We start from the raw sequence: 16,681 nt of genomic DNA, 5'->3' as shown, positions 1-16,681 counted from the left end.
ACATTCAAGAAATGGTGTCATAAGTATGCACCACTGGGTAAGACTAGGAGCTGCTACCCTTCGAGGTGATTTAAAACAGAATATTGGCAGAAGGAATTATTGTGGCAGTCGGTTAATATGAGTGAAACTCAGTCTCCTCTACATACCCAATTGAGGAATGTAGTTATTAAGCCCTACACTGTGACTCAGCTCAGGAGATACGAAATGATTTAACTCACTAGGAGATTTGGAAGTTTTCTTCAAGATTCCTAACCCATAGCAAAATTGGTTGATATAATACTTGGGATAGCAGCCAACTTGATATTTTTTGTATTTTTATCTCCATCTTGACTATAACAGATTTTGACTTGGAAGAAGCTTAGTATAGCATTTTCTAAGAAAAGAAAATCAACAGCATTGACATATGTATAATTATACAGCACTGAAGCCAAAACTGCATAGAATAATCTTATCTGTAGGGAGGAACTGGAATTTCATGAGTGATTAGGTTGAAACATGCCTGCAGACTTTGACTTACAGGTCTCCACAGGAAAATATGAATTATAAGAGAGGAAAGGTTATGACTTAGTTCTTGGATCTGCAATACTTTATGCCAAGCATAAAGCTTTGAGCCAATCTTTGTACTTCAGATATTCCGCAGATAAAAATGCTACTATGAATGCATCATATAGAATATTAGACCTTATAAAGAATGAAAGACTTAAAGCAGAACTGATTCAAGCTAAGACACTGACAGATGCTACTGAAGATGGTTCCAGACACTAAGAGGCTTCAATCTCCCTTTAAACCTTGTTTGCATCCTTTTATAAATTATTCTTATAGCTTAAGTAACCCTCCTTGCTGTATGTTTTCTCTAGTTCCTTGTGACGCAAATGTGATTACCGCTGCACTATTGAAATGCTGCTCTCTGGTTCCTTGAACTCTATGCAATCTCTTAGCAGAAAACAATTTTGATCTACTCTTTGCAACATAAGAATTCTTGTTTTACTAAAATGGAATTCTTTACATTCTTTTTTTTTAATTGATCTTGAATATTCTTTTTTTTAAAAAAAGATTTATTCATTTATGCATATAAGAGCTGGGGTAAAGGCCAGAGATGTGGGGGGTGAGAGGACCCACCAGAGACAGAGTGGGGAACAGGCAGACTGACTGAAATACACTGCTGAGGGGAGCAGCGGGCGAGACAGGAGAGGTCTGCTTTGCCATATGGGTTTCTCTCTGGCCAGCCAGGGATCAAACTCGTGCCTCAGAGGCTGTGGATTGCTTCATAGTATGGTGCTTAACCCCTTGTGCCACCAGGGAGGCCCGAATTCTTTACATTCTTGAAGGCATTTATAAAGGATCGATCAGCCAACTTAATATTGAGAACTTACTGTATTTTAAATATTTGAACAGAATATAAAAAGCTAGTCAATTTCCAGATAGTGTCACTGTTTCATTGCACCCTCACTGAAAAACCTGTCAACTTTCCAAGTTGAGATTCAAAACCACTAATTCTGACCTTCAAAGCTTGATTTACCTCTGTACCACACTGGGTGTGCGTGCCCCTTATCCTAAATTATCTTCACTGAAAGGGAACTCACTTATCCTCTGACAAATTGCTCTTCCAAATTTGGTATTACTTAGTTGCCAGAGAAGAGAGATTCACACAGGGTTAGCCACAATACAGGAATTCTGGTATTGTATTTTAAGCAGTCAGTCAGTTGAAAAAGATAAGTTCTGCAAGTAGTTACAGGAAAGAATTAGGATTAAATAACCAATATCTTTTAGTTTTCCTCAAAATACTATACAAATGTACAATCTCTATTATTATTATAATTATTGGTGCCATATGCAAATCCCAATAATAGTTAACATTTGTTAAGTACTTACTATGTACCAAGCACTAATCAATGTACTACAATGCCTCTCAAGAAACAGTGCATATATATTTTTATAGCTACATATAGATATAGATATAGCCAAGCCAGATCATATATGTACATGTGTATTTGTGCGTGTGTATGTGTGTGTGTAAGTAATTTCATGTAATCTGTATAATCATCCTTTAATATGGGTGTTATCATTTTCATTTCACCAAGGAGGTACTGTGGCTCAGTTTCTGTAACCCACAGTGGCAGAGCCTGGCTTCTAACTAATCCCTCTCTGTCTCACACTATAGTCCTAGTCTGATCTACTATGCTGAAGTGCCCCTCCTGGAAACTTTCCTTCTTCTATTAACTTGCTAAAGAAAACAGTGACTGACTAGTTGTTGCCAGTCTTCCTTAGGGCTAAAAAGAGAAGAAATTAGCACAGCACATGTAGTGGGAGGGAAGCCCATGGGTGACTTTACTTTCAGAGTCATGACCTGATCCAACAGGTTATGAGTTCTGAAAGGAAGTCCAGTGGACATTCATTTTTAAATATAAATAACACCTTATCAGTAACCCACTAGAATTACTAAAAATCTAATATGTAAAACTAAAACTAATGTGAACTGTCATTTGCTGTGATCTCTAATATCATACTGTTAGAATTTAAACAGCTTCATAATGAAGTTAAGCACAGTTAAGTACATGGTGATGGTTACAATTCCTACTTGGGGAGGGACTTTTCTCATGAGGACAGTATTAGTATTATGTTGATTGGTCATGGTTTCCAATTTCTACTGATCTGCCATATTAATATATTTTTGTAATTACTGTTAGGTGTACTTTGTGGGTTACATTGTTTCTATATAATTGCTGAGTTATAAACTTTTGACTGTTATTTTCTCATGGATTCTTCTTATCATTCAGTTCTTTTTATATAAAGTGGGAATGAAAATTAAGAACTACTAAGATAGAAGGATGAATTTTCAATGATTTTCAGACCTTTTCTAGTCCTAGAAATCTCAGGCAAATATTTTGTCACTTCAGAACAATGCTAGAGGCTAAATGTTATTTTTCCCTAATTGCTAAGATTTCAGAGCTAATAAGTAGCAGAAAAGAAATTAAAATCAGGCCTGTTAATTCCAAAAATGACACTTTTCACTACATGACATGGTAACTCCAGAGTGTTTGTCATCTAATTCTCACTCCAGATTTCTTTGTGTGACTATCTTTTGAGGTAAGCAAATTTCGGATAATAATGACTTCCTGTTTTTTTGCAACAAAGATATTTCAGGGACCAAAATGAATGTTACGGGTAAAACAGCTTTAGATATACACAGCATATGAATAAAGACTAGGGGGAAAAAATCTTTGACTTTGGAATATCTTATAGGCATTCTGCAAAGGCTCACTGATCTTGGAACACTTGGATGTCTCTTATTGCTTCCAGCTGTCAGATGAAATTATTAAAGCACTGGCTATTTACTGTGTTAATCTCACCTCTCTCAGCATTGCTGGCTGTCCAAAGGTATGTGCAGGTGTTGGAGTTCAGACACGTCAAACTGAAGTATGACCAAAGAACACATGTAGGATAGCAGTCAGGAATTAGACTCATAGAACTTTGCTAAGTGTGAGGTATTCATTAGGGTTGTTTTCTGTTTCCCCAACTTGGAAATAGCTTTATGATTTCATTTGTGTCAAAGTAAAATTTGAAAAAGTTAAAAACAATTCTCACACAAATATAAAAATGAGCAAAGGTTTACTTAATTCATTATCAAAGAACCAGCAAAAATGGTTACATCAGTTCATAAAGCATTTGATCGAGCTGACTAAAGAAAGAATGTTGAAATTATTGTTAGGTTAGACCCAAAATTGGCTAATTTCTACAAGGTAATAAATTCATAAACTTAAGGTTATAGTTTCTATATATACAAGTGATTTTCATTTCTCCTGGACAAAAATATGAGAAATTAACATATAACTTCAGTTACTAAGGTTGGGCCCTACCCAGTCATAAAAAGTATGTCAAACAAAGGCATAATTCCCTACAAATTTCCTCAGGCAGGTCTGCTAAACAGTGTTCTGGTGTAATACTGAAAGCACAATCATGTTTTGTATGTATTATTTTGTATATATTACTATATAAATTATTTTCAAGGGTTTGGAAATTTTTCTTGGTATCTATTTACAAAAGAAACGTACTCACTATAAAAAGTTTGGACTACACATAGAAGCATAAAGGAGAAAGTAAAAATCTACTGCCATACCATCATCCAGATGTAACTATCATTGGGATTTTTATATATATTCTTCCAGAATTTTTCCTATGTATGAAGAAAGTAGACAGCTGTAGGCTTGTATTTTGTTTTGGAGACAAATACTTATAGAATCATACTTTCTAAAATGTATCATAAACCCTTTTTCTTTTCTCTTAATATACTAAAGACATATCTCCATATAAAGAAATAGAGCTCTCTGGCTCTGGATTAATGTGGCACATTAAATATCCACATATAATTCTGCTTCCTCTTGAAACCCTACCAAAACTTGAGAGGAAGAGTAAGGACCCACACTGATAAAGGAAACAGGAAGGGAGACAAAAGCAACAAAATTGAAAGCTAGAAGAACATTAACTAATTTGGCAGGCCAGAAACAGCTTTGAAGGTTAAGTTGACAATTGATTTACACTATAATCTTCAAAACTTGGCAGCACTGACTATCTCTACAACTGGGTTAAGGCAGTGACTAAAATAAGGAAGATGAGGTTAAAAGTTCTTGAGAAGTAAATAAATCCCTACATCTTCTCACTATTGCACACCTCTGGGTAATTGTCTCTCTCCATCCTCAACAGAAGATTGGAGATTTATTTCCTAGAGTCAGATTTCTTAGTTTTGGTATTAGTGATATTTTAGATGAAATCATTCTCTGTACTGGGGCCTGCTCTGCGCACTGTGGGATGCTTAACAAATCCTTGCCCTCTACCCACTACCTGTTGGTAGCACCCAGTTGTCCACCCCTCAAGTCAGGACAATAAAAAATGTCTCCAGACTTTGCTAAATTGTTCTCTTAAAGGCAAAATACACTATTAACTATTCTGCAGATAGAAAACAGAGGGTTGCTGGTTTGGGAAACATGATTATAACTGAGGACTTGGGCACAAATATCAAAACAGGAATTAAGTGGCTGAATGCAGAATCCTGAGACACTTAAGCACTTTTACAACATAGCATCCAACATTTGGCTGCCAGACCTTTCCCTCCAGGCAGGAGACTGAAAGTCTCTTTTCTGGAAACACTGACTAGCCCAAGATGAAAAAGACTGAAAAAAAATGACATTTCAGTTTCCAAATAAATAGCTCATCTAGATTATTGGGGTAGAAAGTACAGAAGGCCCACATCTTGCACCCGCTCCATCCAGTCAGTTTTTAGCCCTCCACTATTAGTTATGAGCAAGTAGTTGAGGCTTACCGGACATAAGAGAAACACCATAAAGTGTAAAATAAAAACCAAACAGGAAAAACTTGGAAGCAAAATACACAGAAGAAAAAGAATTAAAACATCTTTAAAAAATCCTCAGAAATGTTATCAACAAACTTTTCTTCTGTTGTAAACACCAACAGGTTGCTATTTACCTAAGCATCACCAGAACTGTCAAGATGCCCTGCATTCTAGTTGGTCTAAAAATTTAGCTTCTTTTGTTTAGTTAGTTGTGCAGTGAGTGGATGCTAGTACTTCTGATTCCTCCATAGTTAACTGTGCCACAATAAAGAGAAAGCTGCAGGGGGTGGGGGAGTGGTAAATTGTGGCAAAATTAAGCCAGAAAGTTTACAGCAAAATTTCTTTTGTTTAATATGCCATTGTTTAGAACTACAGAAATCAGAGGTCTTTCTGGTCAGCATCAATCTGGTTCTAGAAATGAGCTGGGTCAAGGCACTCAGCACACTAGCAGCACTGGGCAGGGGATGATGATGTTTGAGCAGTCTTAGCTCACAGGGTTCTTGCTTTCATTGCACATGGACACATGGGCAACACATGGCTCACTGGGAAATGCCCTGCTATATGGCAGGCACAGATGGAGACTGGGCTTTTTTAGTGGCTCTACTAATTAGGAAGGAAAGTAGGGGAATGAAAAAGGAAAGACTCAGGGAAAACAGGAATTGGGGCAAAGAGTTTTGTTTTGCTTTGGATTTTTGTTTCCTTGGTAAGAAGAAACTGAGGGAATTCTTTCTAAGACTGTGCAGTGGATACTACCTTTCTGTCTAGAAACTAGAGCCTATCACATGGATATCATGAAAATAATTATTCTACATCAAAGATATCAGATGAGATCAAGGAAAGGAAGTGGCATATTTCAGAATCTATATGTAAAGGAGAATAGGGTTCAGCTTTACCATTTCTGTGGGTGACATGAATATTCTGATGCAGAAGATATGGATAATCTGAATGTTCCTCACTCAGAAATCATAAGGCTATAGCTCGGTCTAATATAATACACCAGAAGATGTGGTATATTTATACAATGGAATACTACTAAGCAACAAAAAATGGAATTTTGCCATTTGCAACAACATGTATGGAACTGGAGGGGATTATGTTAAATGAAATAAATCAAAAGGAGAAAGACAAATACCAGGTGATTTCATTCATATGTGGAATATAACGAAACAAAACAAAGGTACAAATAAAACTAAATCAAAGCAAACCTAGAAATCTGACCTCAGAATTGAAGCACCAGATGGGAAGATAGGGGTCGAGACACAGGAGGGGAGGGGTCCCAATGGAATATGATGGAAGATTATTGGTGCTTTGGTGAATTATTGGTGCTTTGGTATGGGTATGGTGTGGTCACATACATCTGAAGAAGTGTGAACATATAGACCTAAATATAGTGTTGTAAATCAATGTTACTGCAATAAAAATACCATATATATGTATACACACACACACACACATATATATACACACATTTTTTTCTATCTACATTGCTTTTGATGAGCCATAAAATACATTATTCTGGCTCATCACCTTAGGCTAGATTTTTCAAAAGCCCAAAGGTCAATTTTTAATAGTCAGTTTATTTATTTCCTAGAAGGTCAGCTCTTCTTTACAACCACCAAGGTCAATAAGTAGTAATGTGACCTCACCCTATCTAGCATTAAAATGCAAATAAAGGGCCTCCCCGGTGGCGCAGTGGTTGAGGGCTGGGTTGCAAAGCTGCCCGCAGCCTCTGCAGCGCCAGTTCGATCCCCAGCAGCCAGGCGAGGGTCCCACATGGCACACAGACCTCTCCTGCCGCCCGCTGCTCCCCTCAGCAGTGTACTTCGTCAGTCTGTCTGCTCTGCTCTCCACTCTGGCTCTGGTGAATTCTCTCACCCTCCCGTGTTTCTGACTGTACCCAGTGCTTGTATAAATAAATAAATAAATCTTTAAAAAAATAAAATAAAATGCAAGTAAAATAATTGCTGCTCAACAGCAATGAGTTCAGGACATTACAAATCTGGGGGTGAACAATGTAGTTAGTCATCTCTATTTCCAGTTCTCTTTCCCTGTAGTCCCAACAACATAACCTCACACCACGGAACATTCAGAAAATGTGTGACTTCTTTCCAATTCCCCGTATCAGTAAAAACTAGCACTCTGAACTCCACTTGTCCTGGACTTTTCCATCACCTCATTGTCTTTTCTTTTTCACATTGTGTATTTTCCTTCCAATAACATCAGGTCCTCAGAGACCCATATAGCCAAATGTCTGAAGGCATTTTTGTGAGACTCATTTGCTATACTAAAGCTTGGTCCTTAGCATGTTCTGGAAACAGGGCATGCTTAAACAATGACAGCATCTATTTTTTCAAACTTAAAAGTGTACATTTCAAATTGAAGGATTTTTCTGCATAATTATCAATTTTATATTAAAAATAAGAGCCAAGCTTCATGACATATGTTTTTTAGAATGTTCAGACATTGAAAAAAATAAATTAAATCCAGTTGAAAAAAAAAAAGTCCTTTGGGGAGAGTAACTGGTAGATTCTACAGCAAGTTTCACTTCAGCTATAAATTCAAAAGCTACACTGTAAGTGGAATAATCTCTTAAGTGGAGTTGAATTATCTCTGCATAACATCTGGAAAAACTAACGATATTGGAACCCTCAGCAGAATTTCTCAGAGTGAGATTCATGTAGTTGCTGTGGTGTCTACTCTTCTTTCTCCCCTGTCTACAAACATCTGTCTCACCTAATTGTCCCTTTTTTAGAACCATGTTACTCCCCACACAAACCATCAAAAATGCCCAGATCCCTTCTCATAGCAATCTGATATTGTCTTCAGGTTAAGCTCAAGGGATGTCTATATATATAGTTTTTTAACATGTAATGTTACTAAAACTTTTCAAATTGGTAATACCTCAGGATGTATATCAAGTTTAAAGATAAATCCCATTACTGCAGCATCTTATAAATTGCTCATATTGGTGTGTCCGGTATTTCTAAGGAAATTCTAATGAAGTTCCTCATCCAAACCAGAAAACTCTAAAATAACAGCAAGATCACTAGTAGTGGTGCCACTTTAAGTATAATATTTTACTATTATGACCTTATTTGGAAACAGAGGTAAATCACTAACTTGAGTTACAGGCTCATCATGTGATAGGTGGTCAAAGAGAACCTGCAGGGGTTCTGATTCTGTTAGTTATGGAATGAATGTTTGTGTTCTCTGCAAATTCATAGATTGAAATCCTAGCCCGCAATGTGAGGAAGGTGGATTCAAATGAAGTCATGAGGGTGGAGTCCCCATTATAAAATTAATGTCCATATAAGAATAGTGTGAAATTAGAGTGCTCTCTCTGCCATAGAAGGATATGGCAAGAAGGTGACCATCAGCAAACCCAGGAAGAGGACCTTCACCAGACACTGAATCTGCGAGCACCTTGATCTTGGACTTCTAACCTCCAGAATTTTAAGAAATAAATGTTTACTGTTTAAGCTACCCAGTCTATGATATTTTGTTACAGCAGCACAAACTGACTAGTATACTGTTCTTCCCTGTGATAGAATTTGTTGAGATAATCAGAACTTACTTTGGCTGTGTGTTCAGATTACTGACTCAGCGATGGAGATGTTAACGGCAAAATGCCACTACCTACACATTTTGGATATTTCTGGTTGTATCCTGTTTACTGACCAAATACTTGAGAACCTTCAGATGGGCTGCAAACAACTCCGTATCCTTAAGATGCAATACTGCAGACTCATTTCCAAGTAAGTACATATCTGAATATGAAAAGCTGAAAAGCTTTGAAAACTACTTTTAGAGAAAACAGAATATGTGAGAGTCATTTGTAATTCATAGTTACTTTTAGAAATATGATGGCTCATTTTATTTTTTGCCTAATGGGTTCAGTCATCATTTTGAGCTGAAAACCAAGACAGACTCTACTAAAATGGCTTTTGTGACAATGTCCCTTCCCAGAAACCCTTCCACTTTAAACACTTTCCTTTCCTTTTAATGCAGGTGTCCAAAGTCTTGACTCTGCTCCTTGTGGTATTATTTCAGTTCTTCCTCTACTCATGTTTCAAAACATTTCCATTCAATAACCTCTAGAGGTTAAGAAATTGGATTAAATCAGCTCATAATAAATAATAAGTTATCTTAAATTCCATCTCTCCCAAATCTTGATAGTTGTTATTGATTTAACCAGAGATTTCCTATTAGTTCTAGGATTCAGAGTAAGGTATTGCAATAAGACCACTACAGGCCATATGCTTGTTCCTTCAATTTGCAAAATATTTCAAATAAAATAAGAGTTAAGTAAATGGGCAATCAATAGAAGTAGAGGCTCTGATGTCCACCCTGTGAGTTTTTAAATAGAAAGCAGTTCTCTGCTCTATGGTTGAATTTTTTCCTATTAGATGAGAGTTAAAATGTGTATTTTAACTGACCTGATGAAGTATGAAGTATTTATCTCTAGTTCTTCCCTTCTCATTTGTGAAGTATTCAATAAGAGAATTCTTGACCAAGCCTTAAGGTCAGGTGCTTTTCTGCAGGTTGGAAAAATGAACACCAGTATTAATATTATCAAAGTATAAAGTACATATGCAGTGCAAGCAAGTAGATTTCACAAAAGAGCTTTCTTAATTAAGCAGAATGGCATGTGCTGAACCATGTGATCTGGTTGGTCATGTGAGGCCTGAGGAAAAATGCTTTCTGATCCAAGGCTGTGTGTGAAAATTAAATGGAAAATAAAACAAAAACTATTAGTTATAAAAAAAAGCACTCCCACTGAGCCCATGCTTGTAGGGGAAGGGGCAGTCTACTGAAGATGCATCAGAAGAAAGGGGACAGGTCCTTGAAATATTTTGAAATATTTCGAAGAGGAGTGGCAACTCAATCCTTCCTGAGCGGTCTGGATGATATGGATATTAACGTCATTTAAAGAGGATATCACGAAATAAGGTTCTAGGAGTTTCTGCCAACCTTTTTATAACATTAAACACGTTAATCAAAGGAGTATAGCTTTTAATCATTTGATTGTATTTAGCCAATCACTGTTTCGGGATGGTAATATTATTGAACTTCTATTAAGTGGGACTTACTAAATAAAACGAATGGAGACATTTTGGCAATAGCCTCTTTGAACCTAATAAATTTATGGGCTTTTAAAAATAATTTTATGGGCTTTTAAAGTGTGATTAATATGGCATTTGGTCAAGAAGATCCAAGATATCTAGCAATATCCAAATCCTGCCACTGACTACTCACTTCCCTTTGAAGTCACTAAATTTACAATATGCAAAGAAAACAAAATTAGGCAAAGTAAGATTTTATTACTAGCTGCACTTGGACAACAAAACCTAAATGCAAAACTCTAGTTAATTAACTTAATCAGTGGAAACTTCCTTTACTTAAGCCAGTGTTACAAAAATGCTTATTTTGTCTGTTTTGTTGTCTACCACTAACCCTGGATGTCCTTATCAGCAAGAAACAGTGACTTGGCCCTGAACCTAAAAGGATGCTGGTTTTTCTGTACATCTCATTGTTTAAAGAAGCCAAACCATCTTAGTCTCCCTTACAGCTCTAATCCTGTTAAGCTCCAGGAGGAAAGGAGCCTAGAACCCCCTGATTTTAACTTTGTCTAGAGAAGTGGTAAGGACTGGCCATTGCAGCTGTTTGGACTCAGCTTTAGGGACTGGAAAGCAGCTTCCTTCAAGATCCTTGGAGGGAATTAGACATGCTACACAGAGTATATAACAGCTGACCATGTACTTGTCAGGTCTCTCTTAACCCAGAGGCCACAGATGCCTGTTCGATACATGGATGAACTTTAGGGAATCCATGAACTCCCTGAATATATAGTTTTGTATCTAATTTTGTGTGTGTGTGTGAAGAGGTTTTGTGACTTTCATCAAGTTCCAAAGGTGTTTGTTCTTGACCTAAATGCTGTTACTGATTCTCTTGGAAGGAAGGAAGACAAGCAAGCAAAAAGACGGCATCAGGAAAATGTATGTTTAACTTGAAAACAATGACATTTCAAAGACAGAAGAGTTTTTCTAGGAAGTTGATTTCAATCATGAGACCAGTACTAACAAGAAAATTGGTAGCTTTTGTAGTATCAGAAATTAACAATGATTTGCACAAAAAGAGGCTACTTGCCCACTGTAACAATGAGACATTGATTATTATTAATTGCAATAACTCTGAAAACTGAGTGATTGATATGGAAGTTGGCATTACCATATGTTTAGAGTTAAATTTGTGTTCAGTAGCTATATGAGTTCAGATAAGGCAATAAAATGGGGTGGGGGAAGGAAGCTGAGATACATCAGTTAAACTATAGTTTCACTTGAATCAAATCTTAGATGTATATTAAAATAACTATAACCAAAGCACTGTTAATTCTGTCTCTTACCATATACTTTTTGGCTTGTATGTATGCGTTCACACAGACTTTACACAAGTTTAAAGAAGTCAAGTAAAAGCAATTTTTATACTGATTTCTAGTTTTAAGCCACCAATTCTGTGGACTAACTTATAAATAAGCATCTTCTCTTTAGAAAAATACTTATTTTTAAAGGCTAAATGAAACTTTATAGTCAAAGTTAAGATTTTGCAGTCTATTAAAATAACAGTATTATATCTTTTACGTTCTCTACTCTTTGCTCCTTAAGTCTTTTTTTCCTTTCAATTCTTTGGAATTGAGATTGCCATGTCCTTGAAGGTGTTTTCTGTGAGTTTGTTTTCCCTTGAGGACCACACCATAATTCCAAATGTTGGGGGAATCTGAACCGTAAACATTGGCCCTTGGTTTCAAATGGGTAAAACATTACCCTAGGCCACAGGGATCTATTGTTTCTCTATCCTTCACCCAATCTTTGCCTGTGTAAACCTTACCCATCTTTCAAAACTCCAAACCAACCCCACATCTTTTGTAAAGACCCAAACCCAACCCCTTCCTCCTCTGAATTTCTAAAGGATGATCACAGAATTTTCTTCCAATACACAGCTTATAGCATTGCTTATCATTTTAAACTTTGCTATGTTCCTTTTTCTAATAAGGTACTAAATTATTTAAGAGAAAGTTACAAGTCTTTGTATCTACCTGAAGCCCAATGTTAATAGTCAAAACGAGATTTCATTCAGCCGCTTACACCAAGAAGTCCTTTAGCTCTGTGTCCTCTGCTGGTTTGTTGGTTTAGCAGAAGCACTCTTAGTTTCCTTGTTCCAACACCCTCCCCTGCTTCCCAGCAGTGTTCTGGACACATATGCTATAATTCAGTTGTTGGTAATGATTCAATGCAACTGATGATAACATCTGCAGTTAGAGGCAACAACAGTCTTGACCCATAGGAAAAGGACATGTCTATTTTGGGGAATAAAAGATTTTTAAATAGTTGACTATCTAATCTTTGGCCTCAGAAGAACCACCATTTTGAAGAGTTCTAGATAACCGGTAAGGGGCTAAGTACTCTTAATGCCAAGTCTGGGAATATATAAATATTAGGTCATATAATTCCTCACTCAGCAATAAGCCAGGGCAAATTAGGTAATATTTAAGACATGAAAACAATAAGCAAATAATGGGAATTTGAGAAGATAAAAAAAGTTTGGGGCTGTTGACTCCTTAATATAAACAAGGTTCGTTAGTATACTCTCTTATCAAAGAAACTGAAAATAATAGTCAGAGGGCTCCTGAGTGAGCCCTCACTGTGTTCCCACTCCAAGGCCATGCATTGTTAACTTGCCCATTCACTGTGTCTATTTATCTCTAAACTGGTAGAGTAAGAAAGCTATTTAAGTTCGGCAATCTGATTATTAGCACAATTATTTCCCACATCCACCTCCTAATAAGGCCAGAATGCTGTAAGGTGAATTCAACTGGTGACAGTGAGTTCTTTGACTCCAAATTTGATCTACGTTGAAAATTCTGTATACTAGTGATTACTTTTCTAACTGGCTAATGCAAATCACTGTCATTACAGGGAGGCAGCTAATAGAATGTCATCTAAAGTTCAGCTACAAGAATACAATCCCAATGACCCTCCACCTTGGTTTGGTTATGATTTTGAAGGTCAACTTCTCACACAGAAACATAAAACACTACATGAAGATTCAACATCGCCAGTGATAAAGCCAGGAGAAAGAGAAAGTAGTATGGTCTACAGCCTCTAGCGGGAAGAACAAAACCCTCTAGAATTTGGCAACTTCATTTGATGCAAATGTTTCTACTGGTTGAATCTCAGTAACAATGTAAACAAGCAACAAATCATCTCCTGATTCTCTTTCCAACTACAAATGTTTCTAAATATATCATTAGTTCTTTTGTCTAATAATCATGATTTCTAAAAAAAAAGGAAAAAATGCAAATCAAGTACCGCTACTATGTAAATTTTCTACCTAAATTTACCTTAATCAAACCAATAGTTTTGATGAGATTAGCAAATCTAAGGTTATATGAAAACAACCCCAAGAGGTGATGTTTTTTTACAAGGAATTTAGAAGTCCGTCTTTTCTATAGAAAAGAAAAAGCAGGGATGGAAAAGGACTTTAAAGATCTGGGAGGCTTTAATATAACAGACACAGACATACATTATTTTAATGGAAACTAGGTTTTCTTGTGATATTTAGATATTTTACCACAAAAGAGACTAAATGCCAATTAACCCCATACTCATGCCCACACCTAACAGTCAAGGGAAAAGAAATAGAAGAGGGAACTATATCTGAATAGAATGGATGTCCCTGCAGTGTCTCAGAAAGATCTTTTCAAATTTGCACTATGGAGGAATTTTTCAGCACTGCAATGCCAAAAAAGATGATCCCCCAATTTTATGCTAGGAGATATGCATTATTAACTGCATATCTACACATTAATTTTTATTAAGCTTTCATCTAAGGATTTTTACATTCTGCCAAAAGATAGTAACTCTTTCCAGATTTTAACAGAATTAAGCGACCACTTACCAGTGTATCTTATATTTTGTAACTGCTGTTGATAGAGAAAGCACACAACTCTGCTCTGACTGCCACAAACAAGCTATGTCTATATTGGATCAGTCATCTAATTTTTCTATTTCCTCCATTTTATTTATTCCTAAATGTGGCTAATCAGTGTCTTTTTGTACTACACAAATTTGAAGTAAGGTTGAAGCTTAAGATAAAGGATATAAGAGTTATTTTGAAAAGTTTGAAAGGGCTATACAAATTGTTATACAGTATAATATTCGCTCAATGCTTTTAGTAACTCTCCCTTTCTTAGGTTGATTTTGAGAGGTTTCAAAATAAGGGAGTATCACTTAGCTGTGGAGTGATTTCCTAAGAGTGGGAAGTACAGGAATCAGCTAAGCAGGAGAATTTAAGACCTGAGTAAAGACATGACGACTATTCTAGAAGATGATTTTAAACTAAATCTGGAGATTTCTGACAGCTGCATAGAAGTTGGCTCTGATTCTGCATGTCTGGTGCCTAAGAATCTCACACACACAACTGGACAAATGTTTGGTAAGAGACTCAATTGTTGTTGTTTTTTAATATTTATTTATTGGGCCTCCCCAGTGGTGCAGTGGTTGAGCACTGGGCTGTGAAGCTGCCCACAGCCTGTGCAGCACCAGTTGGGTCCCTGGCCGCCGGGCAAGGGTCCCACATGGTGCACAGACCTCTCCTGCCGCTCGCTGCTCCCCTTGGCAGTGTACTTCGTCAGTCTGCCTGTTCTGTTCCCCGCTCTGGCTCTGGTGAATTCTCTCACCCTCCCGTGCTTCTGACTGTACCCAGTGCTTGTGTAAATAAAAAATATTTTTTTAAAAGATTTATTTTATACAAGAACTGGGGTACAGGTCAGAAGTGGGGGAGGGTGAGAGAATTCACCAGAGCCAGAGTGGGGAGCAGAACAGGCAGACTGATTGAAATACACTGCTGAAGGGAGCAGTGGACGAGGCAGGAGAGGTCTGCTGCGCCATGTGGGGTTCTCCCTGGATGGCGGGGAATCTAACCGGTGCTGCAGAGGCTGCAGACAGCTTCGCAGTGCGGCACTCAACAGCGGTGCTCAACCACTGCACCACAGGGGAGGCCCGACTCAATTGCTTTCTAATTAAATAATAGGAAGACCAGAATTAGGAGAAACATATCCTGCTATGTTCTCTAGAAACAAAGCAGGGTATTGTACTGTCAAAGCTTGCTCCAAAATTCTGTAAGATCCTCTTTTAAACATGAACAGAATAGTTTGTTTATTATTGACACAAATTTTATAGCTACAGAAAGGGAAGAAAAGACATAGCTGTTAAAGTGCGATAGGGTGAACAGATGGCAAAACTTTCAAATTCTCAGTGAAAAGTACACAAGGTTGGGGGCCTCCCTGGTGGTGCAGCGGTTGAGCGCTGGGTTGTGAAGCTGCCCGCAGTCTCTGCAGTGCCAGTTCGATTCCCCGGCTGCTCCCGGTCACCGGAGGGTCCCACATGGCGCGCAGACCTCTCCTGCCACCCGCTGCTCCCCTCAGCAGTGTACTTCTGTCCTTCTGCCTGCTCTGCTCACCGCTCTGGCTCTGGTGAATTCTCTCACCCTCCTGCACTTCTGACTGTACCCAGTGCTTGTATAAATAAATAAATAAATCTTTAAAAAAAAAAGTACACAGGGTATCAAAAATATCATTGGGTCTTCAGGTCTTTTAACTCACAATCATTTGAAATATACAATGAGCCTGTGTTCAAGAGAGCAAAACACAGCAAGCTTTTTCTTTCTAGTTTGGGTTTGACTGTGCAATATATACAATTCCTTTAATAAAGTTTAAATGTAGCTGACTGCTGGGTAACTTTCCTGGCTGCTGTTGGCTAATTTCATAAGCTTTACTTTTAGTCATAAAAATGTTTATATAATAGCACGAAGGAGAAAAAAAGAGTACAACATTGCCTCAGTTTCCTATACTTAATGGTTTAATACATACACACACACACCCCCTATAACCCCATCAATCATACTAATGTGTATCGCCCAAACTTGTACAAATTCTTATTTCATGAAAGGTCATCTAAAATAATTCCACAAAGGTGATCATTTGTTTCATAAATAAACTAAAAACAGTAGTCTAAATAAACCAAGTATTAAAGAGATTATTATAAACCAAAATATTTGGAAAGGCTTATTAGAACTCATTGTTTAGAAAGTGATTTATTCATACTGAATAGTTTAATGCAGGCAATCCCTATAAGAGAATGGAGATATAATTTTTTTAATGCTTGAATTTTTGAATTGTTACCATTGTGCTGTACTATAATAGGAATGCCCAGGAATTCACTTTAAAAATAGTACTAACATTTTAATTATGTCTACATTTAAGCACCATTCCCAACA

General features: G+C 37.1%; 1 protein-coding gene across 3 annotated transcripts in view; it reads left to right on the top strand.

The window, feature by feature from the left end:
* FBXL13 (F-box and leucine rich repeat protein 13) overlaps positions 1–13,655 on the top strand; it is a 141,057-nt gene extending 127,402 nt beyond the window's left edge. For 2 of the 3 annotated variants that reach the window (XM_054692510.1, XM_037511106.2), the window contains 3 exons: positions 3,244–3,378; positions 8,939–9,102; positions 13,321–13,655. In XM_054692510.1, the coding sequence (XP_054548485.1) occupies positions 3,244–3,378; positions 8,939–9,102; positions 13,321–13,510 (489 nt within the window). In that variant the 3' untranslated portion in view covers positions 13,511–13,655. The remainder of the gene's footprint in view (positions 1–3,243; positions 3,379–8,938; positions 9,103–13,320) is intronic. The other variant, XM_054692511.1, reaches the window with a different exon arrangement.
* The last annotated feature ends 3,026 nt before the right edge of the window (positions 13,656–16,681 follow it).

This window comes from Talpa occidentalis, unplaced genomic scaffold (assembly GCF_014898055.3).
Source record: "Talpa occidentalis isolate TD23 unplaced genomic scaffold, MPIMG_talOcc4v2.1, whole genome shotgun sequence".
NCBI classification, from domain to species: Eukaryota; Metazoa; Chordata; class Mammalia; order Eulipotyphla; family Talpidae; genus Talpa; species Talpa occidentalis.
The sequence above is the reverse complement of the archived record's forward strand: the minus strand, read 5'-3'. Positions and strand labels throughout refer to the sequence as shown.